The sequence below is a fragment of the Oncorhynchus gorbuscha genome, linkage group LG13 (genome assembly GCF_021184085.1).
Source record: "Oncorhynchus gorbuscha isolate QuinsamMale2020 ecotype Even-year linkage group LG13, OgorEven_v1.0, whole genome shotgun sequence".
NCBI lineage: Eukaryota > Metazoa > Chordata > Actinopteri > Salmoniformes > Salmonidae > Oncorhynchus > Oncorhynchus gorbuscha.
The window spans coordinates 37856134-37872013 of NC_060185.1; the positions used below are offsets into that span (position 1 = coordinate 37856134).

Sequence of the window (15880 nt, forward strand, 5' to 3'; positions counted from 1 at the left end):
TTTGGTCTGGATAGTTCCTGGCTAGAGTTACGACCCAAACATGTCCAGCACACTAAAACAAAGAGGTCATGAGAAAACGTTTTATCATCATGGTTTAGAAGCAGCCAGCTCTCCTCACCACTACTGCGGTTGGATTAGTGTGTATTGAAAGAAGTGCTATCCACATGTTGTCCCCCTGTATTCAGCTGTATTCAGCTCCATACAGCCTGCTCACTAAAGGAAACAACGTTTTCCAAGACTGTAGTGTTTCAATTCAGGTGAAGCTGTTGCATTGAGGTAGACGTGAATATTGAGTATAAAATAACTGCATTTTGAAACCATTTCCAAATTCCTGCCGGCTGCGGCTCCCAGCACCCAGACCTGTCTGAGTGTATTCTGATATCTGTGTTTCTCCTTATGTGACAGACGTTACGCTACATTGCTTTCATAAAACAGTTAATGGTACCACATGAATGCAGTGGAATGTAATATGGAGGGTCTGGAGTGAATCTGTGCCTGTGTCCCAAATGGCACCCTATTGCCTACATAGTGGACTATGGGCCCTGGTCAAAAGTAGTACACTATGTGGGCAATGAGGTGCCATTTGGGACGCTGCTGTGTGTTACATAACAAGAGGCCAATACCCAGAGACAGACGTAATGCTGCTACTGCTCAACGTCTCAGCGCCGTTATTTGGGCAAACCCTGTCTCTCTTTATTACCTTCTCTTTCTCTCTCTCTCGCTCTCTCTCGCTCTCTCTCTCTCTCGCCCACCCCTGGATAGCTCTCTCTCTCTCTCTCTCTCTCTCTCTCTCTCTCTCTCTCTCTCTCTCTCTCTCTCTCTCTCTCTCTCTCTCGCCCACCCCTGGATAGCTCTCTCTCTCTCTCTCTCTCTCTCTCTCTCTTTCTCTCTCTCTCTCTCTCGCCCACCCCTGGATAGCTCTCTGGAAACAATGTGCTTTCCTTCCCAGAGCTCTTCTGTTTAACTTCCTGAGTTAAAAAGTGCCACGTGTTTCCAGCCTTGCTGCCCTATTAAGGAGCCAGATAACTACAGAGGAGAAATGTTTTTATCTTTAATCTGAGAGCAGAGTTGAATCTGTTTCCTCAGACTCTCAGTTCCCCATCGACATCTCTCCTGTGAAGAAAGACCATGACTTTCTGGACAACGACCTGGTGGAACCTCTCTGCAGGTGAGTGGATTAAACCTGGTTGGATTTCCCAGACGGCTTCCATACCGATTGCAGTGTCATTCAGTTGACGTTGCATGTGTGAGATTGTATGCCAGTCAGTAAGGTAACACCAGAGAGAGCTGAGTGTTTGAGCCTCAGGGACGTGAAATGGATCTACATCGCTTAAACTGACAGAGCGATAATCACTTGTGAACAACAAGCACACGTCACTCACGCATCTAGGAGTCCTTTACTAAACAGCCGTCACAGGAAAAGACAGCAACACAACAGATTAGCCAACCTGCCAGACCAGAGGGGTATACTGCAAAGTAAGATCAATGCGTTAGCCAGCTAACTTAAATATAGTGAAATAACTTTTTATTTTATGGTAAGATCAAATTGAAATAGGCATTGTTTAATTGACCAGAAAATCAATAGTTATGTCTGTGCCCATTTTAACCTGCTTCTGTCCGGCAAGACTAGTAGTCAAGCTCAACCTCACCATTGTTTCCCCTCTGCTATGCCAAGACATTAACTGTCTCTGATTGGGTTCAAAACAGCCCTTTAGTTCCCCATGTTGCCCTATATTGCTATGGAAACTTTCCCCAGAGACGGTCAGCAGAGAGAAGGACTGCGTCTGAAATGGCACCCTATTCCTTATATAGTGCACTACTTTTGTCCAGGGCCCATAGGAATTTGTTGAAATAGTGCACTATAAAGGGAATAGGGTGCTATTTGGGGATGAAACCAAGGTAGGAGGAGGGAAGGGCTGCCTTCACAACCTAACACACTGTGACGATAAACAACACTTAAGCAACTCATCTGCATTCCAAACTAGCCCTGGAGACAATGCCTCCCAGCTCCCACCTCCCTGTGACTCTGTCTCCCTGTGAGTGTCACCCCCATGCACCATCCCTGACTCTTCTTTATGGTCACCTGGAGCCAGGGGAGACTGGTAAACATGCTGTCTGCCTGTCACTGTGTGGTGAGCAGAGTGACACTTCCTGCCTTCACACTGACCATGGAGCTGAGAGGAACAGATAGATACAGTATGTCACACTCTCCACTGCTGTTTTGTCTTTGATCCCTGGTTATTCAGGCTCTATTATGCTCTATAGTCAAAGCTTTTTAGTCTTGAGAAGTTAGGGGCCCTCAACACTCTCTATAGGCTCTACACGCTCCAACAGCTTCTGTAAGGGCCATGGGAACTAACCTGAAATGGCAACCTATTCCCTATAGTGCCATACATTTAACTAGAGCTCTATGGGCCCTTGTCAAAGTAGTGTACTATATAGGGAAAAGGGTACCATTTGGGACACAGGTCTCCAGCCCTACTGTATCCTGGTGGCTCCAGTGCAGCTGGAGGAGGCGAGCCACGTTTAACTCTGCTACATTTGGGAAAGGGAAAGAGAAAGGTGGATACATAGTAAGTTGTACAACTGAATGCATTCAACTGAAATGTGTCTTCCGCATTTAACCCAACCCCTCTGAATCAGAGAGGTGCGGAGGCCCGCCTTAATTGACATGCACGTCTTTGGCTTTTCACTGTCACTGAATCCACATGAACCCTGCATGGGACAGCATCTGGAGTGGTAAAACATTACCACTATCATACCACAAATCTTCCATCGAGCACTATTTTGTCCTTTTTCCATGGGATTGGTTAGGAATGTGTTGTTATGTTTTCTTCTGTAGTTGTTGTTGCTTTAGGCAGGGCAGCTTGTTGGCCTGATTGTCTCTGCCTTATTTACCTCTACAATAGGCCAGCCTGCCCTACTGTCAGCTAGCTAGCTGTCCCACAGGCCCCTACTCTCAGCCAGCAAGCTGTCTCACAGCCCCCTACTCCCTTACTCTCAGCCAGACAAGCTGTCCCACAGCCCCCTACTCCCTTACTCTCAGCCAGACAAGCTGTCCCACAGCCCCCTACTCCCTTACTCTCAGCCAGACTAGCTGTCCCACAGCCCCCTACTCCCTTACTCTCAGCCAGACTAGCTGTCCCACAGGCTCCTACTCCCCTACTCTCAGCCAGACTAGCTGTCCCACAGGCCCATACTCCCCTACTCTCAGCCAGACTAGCTGTCCCACAGGCCCATACACCCCTATTCTCAGCCAGACTAGCTGTCCCACAGGCTCCTACTCCCCTACTCTCAGCCAGACTAGCTGTCCCACAGGCCCATACCCCCCTACTCTCAGCCAGACTAGCTGTCCCACAGGCCCCTACTCCCCTACTCTCAGCCAGACTAGCTGTCCCACAGGCCCCTACTCCCCTACTCTCAGCCAGACTAGCTGTCCCACAGAACCCTACTCTCAGCCAGACTAGCTGTCCCACAGGCTCCTACTCCCCTACTCTCAGCCAGACTAGCTGTCCCACAGGCTCCTACTCCCCTACTCTCAGCCAGACTAGCTGTCCCACAGGCTCCTACTCCCCTACTCTCAGCCAGACTAGCTGTCCCACAGGCTCCTACTCCCCAACTCTCAGCCAGACTAGCTGTCCCACAGGCTCCTACTCCCCTACTCTCAGCCATGCTAGCTCTCACACAGGCCCCTACTCCCCTACTCTCAGCCAGACTAGCTGTCCCACAGGCCCATACTCCCCTACTCTCAGCCAGACTAGCTGTCCCACAGAACCCTACTCTCAGCCAGACTAGCTGTCCCACAGGCTCCTACTCCCCTACTCTCAGCCAGACTAGCTGTCCCACAGGCTCCTACTCCCCTACTCTCAGCCAGACTAGCTGTCCCACAGGCTCCTACTCCCCTACTCTCAGCCATGCTAGCTGTCCCACAGGCCCTTACTCTTCTACTCTGTCAGTCTAGCTGTCCCACAGGCCCCTACTCCCCTACTCTCAGTCAGTCTAGCTGCCCCACAGGCTCCTACTCCCCTACTCTCAGCCAGACTAGCTGTCCCACAGACCCCTACTCTCAGCCATGCTAGCTGTCCTGCAGGCCCTTACTCTCCTACTCTCAGCCAGACTAGCTCTCCCACAGACCCCTACTCTCAGCCAGACGAGCTCTCCCACAGACCCCTACTCTCCTACTCTCATCCAGTCTAGCTCTCCCACAGGCCCTTACTCTCCTACTCTCAGCCAGACGAGCTCTCCCACAGACCCCTACTCTCCTACTCTCAGCCAGACTTGCTGTCCCACAGGCTTCTACACCCCTACTCTCAGCCATGCTAGCTCTCCCACAGACCCCTACTCCCCTACTCTCAGCCAGGCTATCTCTCCCACTGGCCCTTACTCTCCTACTCTCAGCCAGACTAGCTGTCCCACAGGCCCTTACTCTCCTACTCTCAGTCAGTCTAGCTGTCCCACAGACCCCTACTCCCCTACATTCTGCCAGTCTAGCTCTCCCACAGACCCTTACTCTCCTACTCTCAGCCAGACTAGCTCTCCCACAGACCCCTACTCTCAGCCAGGCTAGCTCTCCCACAGGCCCCTACTCTCCTACTCTCAGCCAGACTAGCTCTCCCACATGCCCCTACTCCCCTACTCTCAGCCAGACTAGCTCTCCCACAGACTCCTACTCTCCTACTCTCAGCCAGACTAGCTGTCCCACAGGCCCCTACTCCCCTACTCTCAGCCAGGCTATCTCTCCCACTGGCCCTTACTCTCCTACTCTCAGCCAGACTAGCTGTCCCACAGGCCCCTACTCCCCTACTCTCAGCCAGGCTATCTCTCCCACTGGCCCTTACTCTCCTACTCTCAGCCAGACTAGCTGTCCCACAGGCCCCTACTCCCTTACTCTCAGCCAGACTAGCTGTCCCACAGGCCCTTACTCTGCTACTCTCAGTCAGTCTAGCTGTCCCACAGGCCCTTACTCTCCTACTCTCAGTCAGTCTAGCTGTCCCACAGGCCCTTACTCTCCTACTCTCAGTCAGTCTAGCTGTCCCACAGGCCCATACTCTCCTACTGTTTGTGAGGTATATTGTAAATTCCCATTGTTACATTAGCAATTTGTGGGTGAGATTGAATTGAAACCAACTTTAACAGTTATGGAGCTGGTTAGCCCCGAAAATATCAACAGGAACTTAGTTTCCTTTTGTGTTTATGAATTCTACTGGATAGAAGGAGAGAGTGACTAAGAGGGAGCATGAACAAGAAGTCTGTGTGCAGCTGAGGAAGCAACAGACTAGTCCGTTAGGTGTTGCTGGAGAATTTCTGTGAACCACAGGCGAATAGACTAATGACTACCACAGCAGGCTACCCTCAGCCCCTCAGGACCTCAGCAGTCTTCACCAATTAGGTCCCTGTCAGGGAGAGAGAGGCCAGAAGCAGACAGACAGGCAGGAAGATAGAGAGAGAGAGGCCAGAGCATCTGCCCATTAAGCTATTAGCCACAGTTAGCAGGCATGATTAGGTTTGGACTGTCCTGCCTGTGCAGTCGTCAGCCCCACAGTCATTTAGCTCCTGGACTGGAGAACAGATCGAACTACACTGGCTGACTGTGTCTATTCCTGGTGACTTCTCTCGGAGAGAAGGATGAACTCTGATGATGTTATTGTTTACATCCATTTGGCTTGTTTCTCTTCCAGGCGCCTCAACACCTTGAACAAGTGTGCCTCTATGAAACTAGACGTCAACCTCCCTAAGAAAAAGGTAAGTCGAGGTTTTAATTATTATTATAGTATTCTATATTATGACCGCTATGATCCTGTTCAGTTGCGCAGTGATAAATGTATAACCGCTTTAGTCAAACGATATTATGTATACCTTTCTAAGGTATTATGGTAATAAATACTGAAGATATTGGCCAACACAAAACTACTCCTCCTCTTAGCCCTCTATCCTTCGATTCCTCTATCCTTCCATCCCTCTATACTTCCATCCCTCTATACTTCCATTCCTCTATCCTTCCACCCCTCTATCCTTCCACCCCTCTAACTCAGATCCTGTGATATGTGAGATCTGTCCATTGTTGTATTCCCTAAAGGCGGTACTACTTCTGACCAGTGCCCTGATCAAAAGAAGTGTAGTATAAGGAATAGGGTGCCATTTGGGACGCACACATCACCTCTTCCTTCAGTGTGGAGAGAAGCCCCTCTAGGCTTCAGGATGTTTCCTATTGGTTTATTTATGGCTGTAGAACCAGATAAGTGCTGTTATATCGTCATGATTATGTGATCAATATAGAACTGTAATGTGATTATAACTGAACAGACACATCCTCTGGCTTCGTTTTTTACAGTTTGGAAAAAAACGCAAATGACATTTGCCTCTCCTTCCTGGAGCAGATACAGATACAGACAGGCTGTGATGTCACACCCTCACAGATCTCACAATCAAAATATCTAGATACAGCTGTCCCATCAGCTTATAACTGCAACCAATCAGTCGGATTGTATCTTGTTACCATGTGTTAATAACGGTGTACTGACAGCGCTATGGGTCTTCTCCCTTCCTGTGTGTCCAGAGGGAAGACTCGGATGAGTGTGTTCATGTAACTGTTAACAGGTTTAGATTTCTACCTGACTAGGTGATCATGTGTTGATAATTGGTTTTGTGTTGTCTTCCTGTGTATTCAGAGTGAAGACTCTGATGAGGAGGACCTGTTTGCCATCAGTGACAGATGGACGTTTGAGTGTACGAGCCGCCGCTGGTCCAGACTAAAGGGGGAGGGGCATAGTCCCAGGGAGGGGGAGGGGCAGGGTCTGCAGACCACCACCAGTAGCGAGAGTGTTCTAACTGACCTCAGCGAACCAGAGGTCTCATCTCTCCACAGTGAGAGCAGTGGGGGGAGTGGCCACCAGGCTGTGAGCACAGAGGACTCTGACAGCTCTAACCGGAACTACTATGACTCTGCAGCGATGCCTGAACCTGACTCCACCTCCCTTACCCTACCACACCTCCCCAAGCACCTCCCCTACTACGGCTCCCTGCCCGCCAAAAACGGCCGTGCCGGACGGACCCGAGCCAAGGACTTCCTGCACCGCATGGAGACCCTACGTTCCCGGGACACGCTGGGTAGGGGGCATTGCAAGAAGCTGGTGATCAGCGCTCCGGTACTGCAGACAGAGCCACAGGCTCTGAAGACGCTGCGCTGCGTGGAGATCACCAATGGGGACAGGTCGGGGGCGGAGGTAACCACTGGGGGACCTATCCTAGGGCTAACCCCCCAGTGCCCCTCCAGCAGCGAGGGCAGCCACTCCAGCGGCAGCACTGTCTCATCCCCCAGTCTGCAGGAGAGGAAGCCCCACTCCCAGCGGACGGACCGGTCCGACGCCAAGCGCAGTGGCATGTATCTGGAGGACTTGGCCGTGTTCTCCAGCCTGCAGCGGATCGGTGGCGTGGCCCAGGGGAAGAGGGGCGTGGCCGAACACAATCAGCGTAACGAGTTCCGCTCCTACGAGAACCTGGTGGTCCACATCCCCAAAGACCACAAGCCTGGCACCTTCCCCAAGGCCCTGTCCATAGAGAGCCTCTCCCCCATCCTGGGGGCCTCTGTCCCCTGCCACAGCGACCACGTCAACCCCCTGGAGCCCCAGTCCAACCCCCACCCTACCTATAACCCGAGGGAGTTCTACCACCGTCCGCTCACCCAGTTCTGCCCACGGGGCAGTAGGATCAGTGTGTACGACAACGTCCCTGGGTCTCACCTCTATGCCTCTACTGGAGACCTGTTGGACCTGGAGAAGGAAGACCTGTTCCCCCACCTGGATGACATCTTGCAGCACGTCAACGGCCTGCAGCAGATAGTGGACCGCTGGTCCAAGAACATTCTGCCCTCTGCAGGCCTGGACGGACAGGGGATCCAGCCTGCAGGTATGCAGTCTTCCAGCCAGATCACGCTGGACTTTGAGGGGACGTCTGTTCTGGAGGGACAGAGCACATCCAGTGACGGGGTCAGAGACGGCGTGTCCCTCATTGAGACTCACTGTACAGGACATAGAGAGAGGAGGGACTCAGGGGTGGGAGCATCACTAACCAGACCCAACCGGTAAGAATCATAGTCCTCAAATTATTATTAACATCTCAGTTTTTAGCTGCTTGTAGAAATCCTTATCCTGTCGTTATTTCCATACTGACAGTGCTGAATACTTACTCAAAACGTCCGCCTTTTAGAGGTGAAGTCTAGTGAATGATTTGTGGCCAGTTTCAGTAGTTTGATACATTTACACATTTTCAAGTTGACATCATTGTCCAAGCTTGCATCCCAAATTGCACTCTATTCACTACATAATGCAACTTTTCCCTGCATACTTTCCTCTGGGGATCTGGTCAAAAGTAGTGCAATATATAGGGAATACGGTGCAATTTGGAACGTATACTAACTGTTGTCCTCTCTCTCTCTGGCATTAGTCTGCGATGGCCCAGCTTCCAGATGTCCAACCGGCTCAGCCACTCAGTGGCCTCGCTTCAGATCACCAACCAATCAGCAGGCCAGCTCAGCCTGCTGCAGAAGTTCTCTCTCCTCCGCCTCACTGCCATCATGGAGAAATACTCCATGTCCAACAAACACGGATGGACCTGGTGAGTACTATCAATCATTCAAGCTAAGCCTGTCAAGGCTGCACCCTATTCCTGTGTGTGAGTAGACATGGGACTCATCCTGTGTTGTCTCTCTGTCAGGTCAGTTCCAAAGTTCATGAAGAGGTTGAAGGTTCCTGACTACAAGGACAAGAATGTGTTTGGTGTTCCTCTGATCGTTCACGTCCAGCGCTCTGGTCAGCCCCTCCCCCTCAGTCTGCAGCAGGCCCTCCGATACCTCAGGAGCCAGTGTCTAGACCAGGTAGACTGTCAGTAGACTGTAGACTGTCAGTCTCACTCTCCGTAGAACCGGTCAATCTGTCAGTGTGTAGACCAGGTCTGTCTGTCTGTCTAAACGTTCTGCTCTACTCCGTCTGTAGGTGGGTCTGTTCCGTAAGTCTGGTGTGAAGTCTCGTATCCAGGCGCTAAGACAGATGAATGAGTCGTCTCCTGATGATGTCAGCTACGAGGACCAGTCAGCGTACGACGTAGCAGACATGGTCAAACAGTTCTTCAGAGACCTTCCTGAACCTCTACTGACCAGCAAGCTGGGAGAGACCTTCCTACACATCTACCAGTGTAAGGACTGATACACACACACACGCGCGCGCCATGCACACACACACACAGACAGACAAATCATACTACGGTATCTCTCCCATGGTTGGAAATTCCAACCACTATTTCTGTCTCATTCTCATTCCCTCTCTCTCCTCTCTTCTCCTCTCCTGTCCTCTCCTCCTTCTATTCCTCCCTCCCTCAATCGATTCCTCCCTGTCCTCCCTCCAGATGTTCCTAAGGACCAGCGCTTGCAGGCTGTGCAGACGGCCATCATGCTGATGTCAGACGAGAACAGGGAGGTGCTCCAGATGCTGCTCTGCTTCCTGTCTGATGTTACTTCCTCTGTGGAGGAGAACCAGATGACTCCCATGAACATCGCTGTGTGTCTGGCCCCATCCCTGTTCCACCTCAACATCCTGAAGAAGGACAACCTCTCACCCAGGTACGCGCGCACACACACACGCACACAAACATCACCTGATCAGCCCTAAAGTAAGACCAAACGAGGCACCATGGACTGTTCCTCCAGAAGTGTGTATAATAGACTGATACAACTATAACCCACTGGGTCTTATATTTGGGTCACCTTGCTGTGCTCTATCATAAATAATGATCCTATATACAGTATGCCCTCCTTTTAGACACGCCAGTGGTGATGTCCTCCTAACTAGGTCTCTATGAAGACTGATGTTAACCAGGGGGAGTCTGGCTCAGGGATCAACTACAGTGGAATAACTAACTACAGTAGACTGGCTATTTGGTTCTGGCCTGTTTTTATTAAGAAGGTTCTGGAGTTCCAGGGTACTCTTTAAAACAGTGTTTTATGACATCACGCTGTGTACAAACAGAAATCTCTCATTTAACTAACTGGTGGGAGTGATTCTTTAAGGATTACAGGATCAAAGGGACAGCATGCAGAGAGAGATGTTGAGATGACCGGAGGGAGGGAGAGGTGGGAGATGACCGGGGGGAGGGAGAGGATGGGAGGGAGGAGGGGGAGGGAGAGGATAGGAGGGAGAGGGGAGAGGATGGCAGGGAGGAGGGGGAGGGAGAGGATGGGAGAGAGGATGGCAGGGAGGAGGGGGAGGGATAGGAGGGAGAGGGAGAGGATGGCAGGGAGAAGGTAGAGGGAGGGGAGAGGGAGAGAGGGATGGGAGAGGATGGGAGGGAGGGAGGAGGGAGAGGAGAGAGCGGGATGGGAGGGAGGAGGGAGAGGATGGGAGGGAGAGGAGAGAGAGAGGGATGGCAGGGAGGAGGGAGAGGAGAGAGAGAGAGAGGGAGAGAATGGCAGGGAGGAGGGAGAGGAGAGGAGAGGAGTGGGAGGGAGAGGAGAGGAGAGAGAGGGATGGGAGGGAGAGGAGAGCGAGGGATGGGAGGGAGAGGAGAGAGCGGGATGGGAGGGAGGTTAACTACCTGTATTCAGTGGGAGAGAGGGAAAAAGTTAATGTGTTCATTTGGCACCTCGGCTGATGAACTCTGGCTGCTGTGTTCATAATTGTCTCATTACCCATGATCCTCTGCTGTGTAAGTAACTGTTATTCATGATCCTCAGGGCCATGCAGAGGAAGTACACAACAGGCCGGCCCGACCAGAAGGACCTGAATGAGAACCTTGCCGCGACGCAGGGACTCGCCCACATGATCATAGAGTGCAACCGACTGTTTGAGGTAGTAGACCTGAATAGAATACTTCATTAATAATCAACAATGCTGCTAACATGCCTTAGAACATTTTATGAAATCCAATGTATATAAGTCTCATTATAAAACATTAAAAAGGCTCATACCTGCTGACAGGTAAGATATAAAGCATTATTCCTTCAGCCTTTTATGTGTTGTCGAACCATTTAAAAACATGTTTTGTCATTTATCAGACACTCTTATCCATAGCGACCTGATCTCTGATTGATCTTTCTTCTCCGACCAATCAGATTCCTCACGAGATGGTGACTCAGTCCAGGAACTCGTACGTGGAGGCGGACCTTCACGCTCCCACCTTAGAGGAGCTCTGTAGACAGCAGGAGGAGGACGATGCGTCCTACCAGACAGAGGCCAGACCCTGCCAGACACACTCCGAGACCAGACCGCAGAACCTGTACCAGAGCTACGTAGAGAGCAGGCTGCAGGAGCTTCTGAAGGAGGCCAGAGAGAAGGCGAAGGGCTGGGTGTCCTGCACCAGCTCAGACAACACTGAGCTCTATTGTAAGAAGGTGGGTGATGGGAACCCTTTGCGGCAGTGGCGTGTGGCGGTGGAAGTGGAAGCCCCTCCCTCGGTTTTGTTGAACCGTGTGCTGCGAGAGCGCCACCTGTGGGATGTGGACCTGCTCCAGTGGAAGGTAGCTGAGACTCTGGACAGACACACTGAGGTGTTCCACTATGTCCTCAACCGCATGCCCCCACACCCCAGCAGAGACTTCCTGGTCCTACGGTGAGTGTGTGTGTGCCTGCGTGTGCGTGTTTCTATTTAGAATTTTTACATTTCAACTTCGAGGAAAGGTGAATCCCCAAGAGCATGTTAAATGCTATGTTTGTTGTTTATGTAGAGCACACATCAACATAAAGCCCTGTCTGTTCTACCTGTCTGTACTGAATGAAGCTGACTCTGTCTCTCTTTCTGTCTCTTTCTGTCAGGTCATGGAGGACTGACCTTCCCAAGGGGACGTGCGCATTGGTCTGTGTGTCTGTAGAACATGAGGACTGTCCCCGGGTCGGTGGGGTGAGGGCCGTGGTTCTAGAGTCCAACTACCTTCTAGAACCCTGCGGCTCTGGGAAGTCCAGACTCACTCACATCTGCAGGGTGGACCTCAAGTGAGTCCACACCTAACATACCTTAGCATATACTGTATAAATATAGTTAATTATTTTCAGAAGATTGTGTAGTTGTTGTTGTTGGTTTTGTTTGAACCTGACCATGTATTGTTGTTGATCCAGGGGGAGGAGTCCAGAGTGGTACAACAAGGCCTTTGGTCACCTCTGTGCTGCTGAAGCTGCTCGTATTCGCAACTCCTTCCAACCAATCAGCACAGAGGGGCCAGAGACCAAGATCTGACATTAGAGTCTTCCATCCATAGAGCTAGACCCACACATACCTGGAGGGAACTAGACCCAACCTTGCTTAGCCTAGAACGAGTCTACCGGAGTTGGATTTGTAACCTCACTCCCCAGCCTGAAATGTCTCCACATGTGCTATCGAACTGCTAACTTTTCGGTAGCGAAGTTGGCTAAGACGTTGTCAAGATGCTGGTCCAGTAAGGATTTGTGAGTGAGGAAGCTATACCAAGGAAGCACAGTGACTTCTGTTACACTAGAGAATGATGTCTGGAGCTAGACCCATCCATGCCTTCCATGGCCTGCCAACCATGTCTGGAGCTAGACCCATCCATGCCTTCCATGGCCTGCCAACCATGTCTGGAGCTAGACCCATCCATGCCTTCCATGGCCTGCCAACCATGTCTGGAGCTAGACCCATCCATGCCTTCCATGGCCTGCCAACCATGTCTGGAGCTAGACCCATCCATGCCTTCCATGGCCTGCCAACCATGTCTGGAGCTAGACCCATCCATGCCTTCCATGGCCTGCCAACCATGTCTGGAGCTAGACCCATCCATGCCTTCCATGGCCTGCCAACCATGTCTGGAGCTAGACCCATCCATGCCTTCCATGGCCTGCCAACCATGTCTGGAGCTAGACCTATCCATGCCTTCCATGGCCTGCCAACCATGTCTGGAGCTTGAGGAGTATATATTCATAGAGTCCTGAAGCCAATAGGCAGAGCTGCAGCGCTAAAGAATAAAATAGACCATGCTGAGGAATGGTTAAAACTAGGGGGTGGCCGCCCTATCGCATCTGACCGCCGAACATCAGTCGTCATTTTCTATTTATTTCCTCTACGATTCCACATGTTTAATCACCACCGGTTGTTGAACCCCAGCAGGTGATCTGTTGTTACTGTGCACGGCTAACGCTCATGTTGGTCTGTCTTGACATGTGATGCCAGAACACAGAGACCGAAGAGAGTATGGAGCTTCTCTGGACTCTCTGCACAACGACACAAGAAGACCACCTTAGGTGCAGGATGTTATTAAGATGTTATTAGGATGTTATTATAAAATTATTATAATTAACCTATTATTATTATTATTTGTATTATTATGACCGAAAGGAGAACAGAATGATGCTCCCAATGTCCATTAGTATTTAGTATTACAGTTATGTCTAGGACATTTAAGCTCTTCAAAGCTTCTGGGAAGCTGTATGTTATTTTATTCATGTAAAATGTCATGCTTTATGATAGATATGCTGTGTGTGCACGCATGTGTCTGTATATATCTGTGTGTGTGAAAACATACATGCAAGCATACTAGCTGTATATACTGTATATTTGAAAGGCTTAATGCTACAACTTATATATTGATTCCAGCATTGCATCATTGTTATTGTAATTCATACGGTACTAATCTGTAAGCTGGTTTTACTGGGCTTTAACAGTGCTGTGTGTCTGAATGGCTGTAATGTTATTCTATATGACCTTAGTGTTTAAGGTTGAAAACTATGTTTGCATCCTAAATGGCACCTTATTTCCTATACAGTGCACCACTTTTTAGCAGAACCCCCATAGGGCTCTGATCAAAAGTAGTGCACTATATAGGGAATAGGATGCCATTTGGGAAGGAGCCCATGTGACTCAGGTTTGATCTCCAGACCTGCTGTAGAGAGCTGGCTGGACTGAGCTTCAGTTTAGTTCCAGAGACAAGATTTTTTATTAAACAACGTAAAAAATGTTTATGAAACGTTTATATTGCGTGTTTATTTTTACACAGACAAATGCAATTAGAATGGATTAGAATAGAAACTTAATTGCTCTAAGGGAATTTGCTTCGTTGAAAGTCGCTCTCTTTTCACTCCACTTGTAGTTTGTTTATTTCCAGAGTTGTATGTTCTGCTAGTCAACACCTCACCTCACATGTTGTGTTTTCTACTTCACATTCCAAATGGCACCCTATTTCCTACATAGTGCACTACTTTTGACCAAAGCCCTAGTTTTGTGCCATGTGGGATGCATTCTTTACTCTATACCACCCTGCATCTCACTGCTGGCTTGCCTCTGAAGCTAAGCAGGGTCATACTTGGTCGGTCCCTGGATGGGAGACCAGATGCTGCTGAAAGTGGTGTTGGAGGGCCAGTCAATCTTACTTATGGTAAAAATAAGCAGTAAACAGATCCTAATACCCCAGGTTAGTGATTGGGAACATTGCCCTGTGTAGGGTGCCGTCTTTCAGGTGGGACGTTAAACAGGTGTGCTGACTCTGTGGTCACTGAAGATTCATGGCACTTATTGTAACAGTTAACCCCGGTGTCCTGGCAAAATTTCCATCATGGCCACCTAATCATCCCCAGCTTTCAATTGGCTCATTCATCACCCCTCCTCTCCCTCTCCCCTATAACTTTTCCCCAGGTTGTTGCTGTAAATGAGATTTTGTTCTCAGTCAACTTCTCTTCAGGGAATTTCTTTTAACCAAACCAAAAGAAGACCATCTGTAACAATCTACTGGCCTCCCAGCATTCTAATGACCTTTCATCCCTGACCCCACATAGCTGTTCCACACCATAGAGAACACCCATGTGATGTCAGGGACACAGACAGCAACAATATACCAGATCATGTTTACATACCTCTCTCCCGAATACCACAACACCACACACAGTCACAGGCCGCCTAAAGAAGACATGGAGAAGGATGAATGAGGAAGAGATTAAAAAGGCAAAAACCGCCTGGGATGAGGTCAAGAAAACGGCCCAGAACAGAGTTGGCTGGAGATGAGCACCGTCGAGGCTAGAGATTCTGGGTTCGAGTCCAGGCTCTGTCGCAGCCGGCCGCGACCGGAGGACCCATGGGGCGGCGACAATTGTCCTAGCGTCGTCCGGGTTAGGGGAGGGTTTGGCACGCTGGGATGTCCTTGTCCCATCGCGCAATAGCGACTCCTGTGGTGGGCCGGGCGCAGTGCACGCTGACACGGTTGCCAGGTGCACTGTGTTTCCTCTGACACATTGGTGCGGCTGGCTTCTTGGTTGGGCTGTGTTACGGGAGTTGTAGCGATGAGACAAGACTGTAACTCCCATTAGGATACCGTGAAATTTGGGAGAAAACGGAGTAAAAATAAATGAATAAATAAAAAAGAACACAATGGCCAGCGAGGCCTGGGAGCACATAGTGGAATGGAATCAGGGAGAGAACAGAGTGATACCAAACTTGAAATATTTCCTTTAAATAGCACCCAGTGTTTTTGAAAGCACCCAGTGTTTTTGGAAGACAAAACTGCCTATGTGCCCTTGAGCAAGGCACTTAACCCTAATTTCTCCAGGATCGCCGTTGATAATGGCAGACCCTGGCTTTGACTCCACTCTCCGAGGGTGTCTTAGGGGAAGTTAGGATATGTAAAAAATAAAATAAAAAGATTTACAAATCTCACGTGTATTAATACACACTTCTGCATGTGTGAAATAGGACAAATATAAGCACCCACCAAATGATGATGATTATTTATTATTTACAGGATGTTGTTGCTCCCTGGTGGTCATACTGTGTATTACAACCTTCAGTCTTTATCTCTCAACTCAGGGTTGTACATTTTTTTTCATACATATGGAATATGTTTTATTGAAATGATCAGATTAATGATGGAGGGATCACAAAAGATGGCTTATCCCAA

General features: G+C 49.7%; 1 protein-coding gene across 3 annotated transcripts in view; it reads left to right on the forward strand.

The window, feature by feature from the left end:
* LOC123992837 (stAR-related lipid transfer protein 13-like) overlaps positions 1-13953 on the forward strand; it is a 112200-nt gene extending 98247 nt beyond the window's left edge. For all 3 annotated transcript variants that reach the window (XM_046294390.1, XM_046294392.1, XM_046294391.1), the window contains 11 exons: positions 1087-1168; positions 5679-5742; positions 6669-8080; positions 8443-8613; positions 8713-8872; positions 8991-9189; positions 9400-9613; positions 10724-10838; positions 11102-11598; positions 11802-11978; positions 12102-13953. In XM_046294390.1, coding sequence (XP_046150346.1) covers positions 1087-1168; positions 5679-5742; positions 6669-8080; positions 8443-8613; positions 8713-8872; positions 8991-9189; positions 9400-9613; positions 10724-10838; positions 11102-11598; positions 11802-11978; positions 12102-12219 — 3209 coding nt within the window. In that variant the 3' untranslated portion in view covers positions 12220-13953. The remainder of the gene's footprint in view (positions 1-1086; positions 1169-5678; positions 5743-6668; positions 8081-8442; positions 8614-8712; positions 8873-8990; positions 9190-9399; positions 9614-10723; positions 10839-11101; positions 11599-11801; positions 11979-12101) is intronic.
* Positions 13954-15880: the final 1927 nt, after the last annotated feature.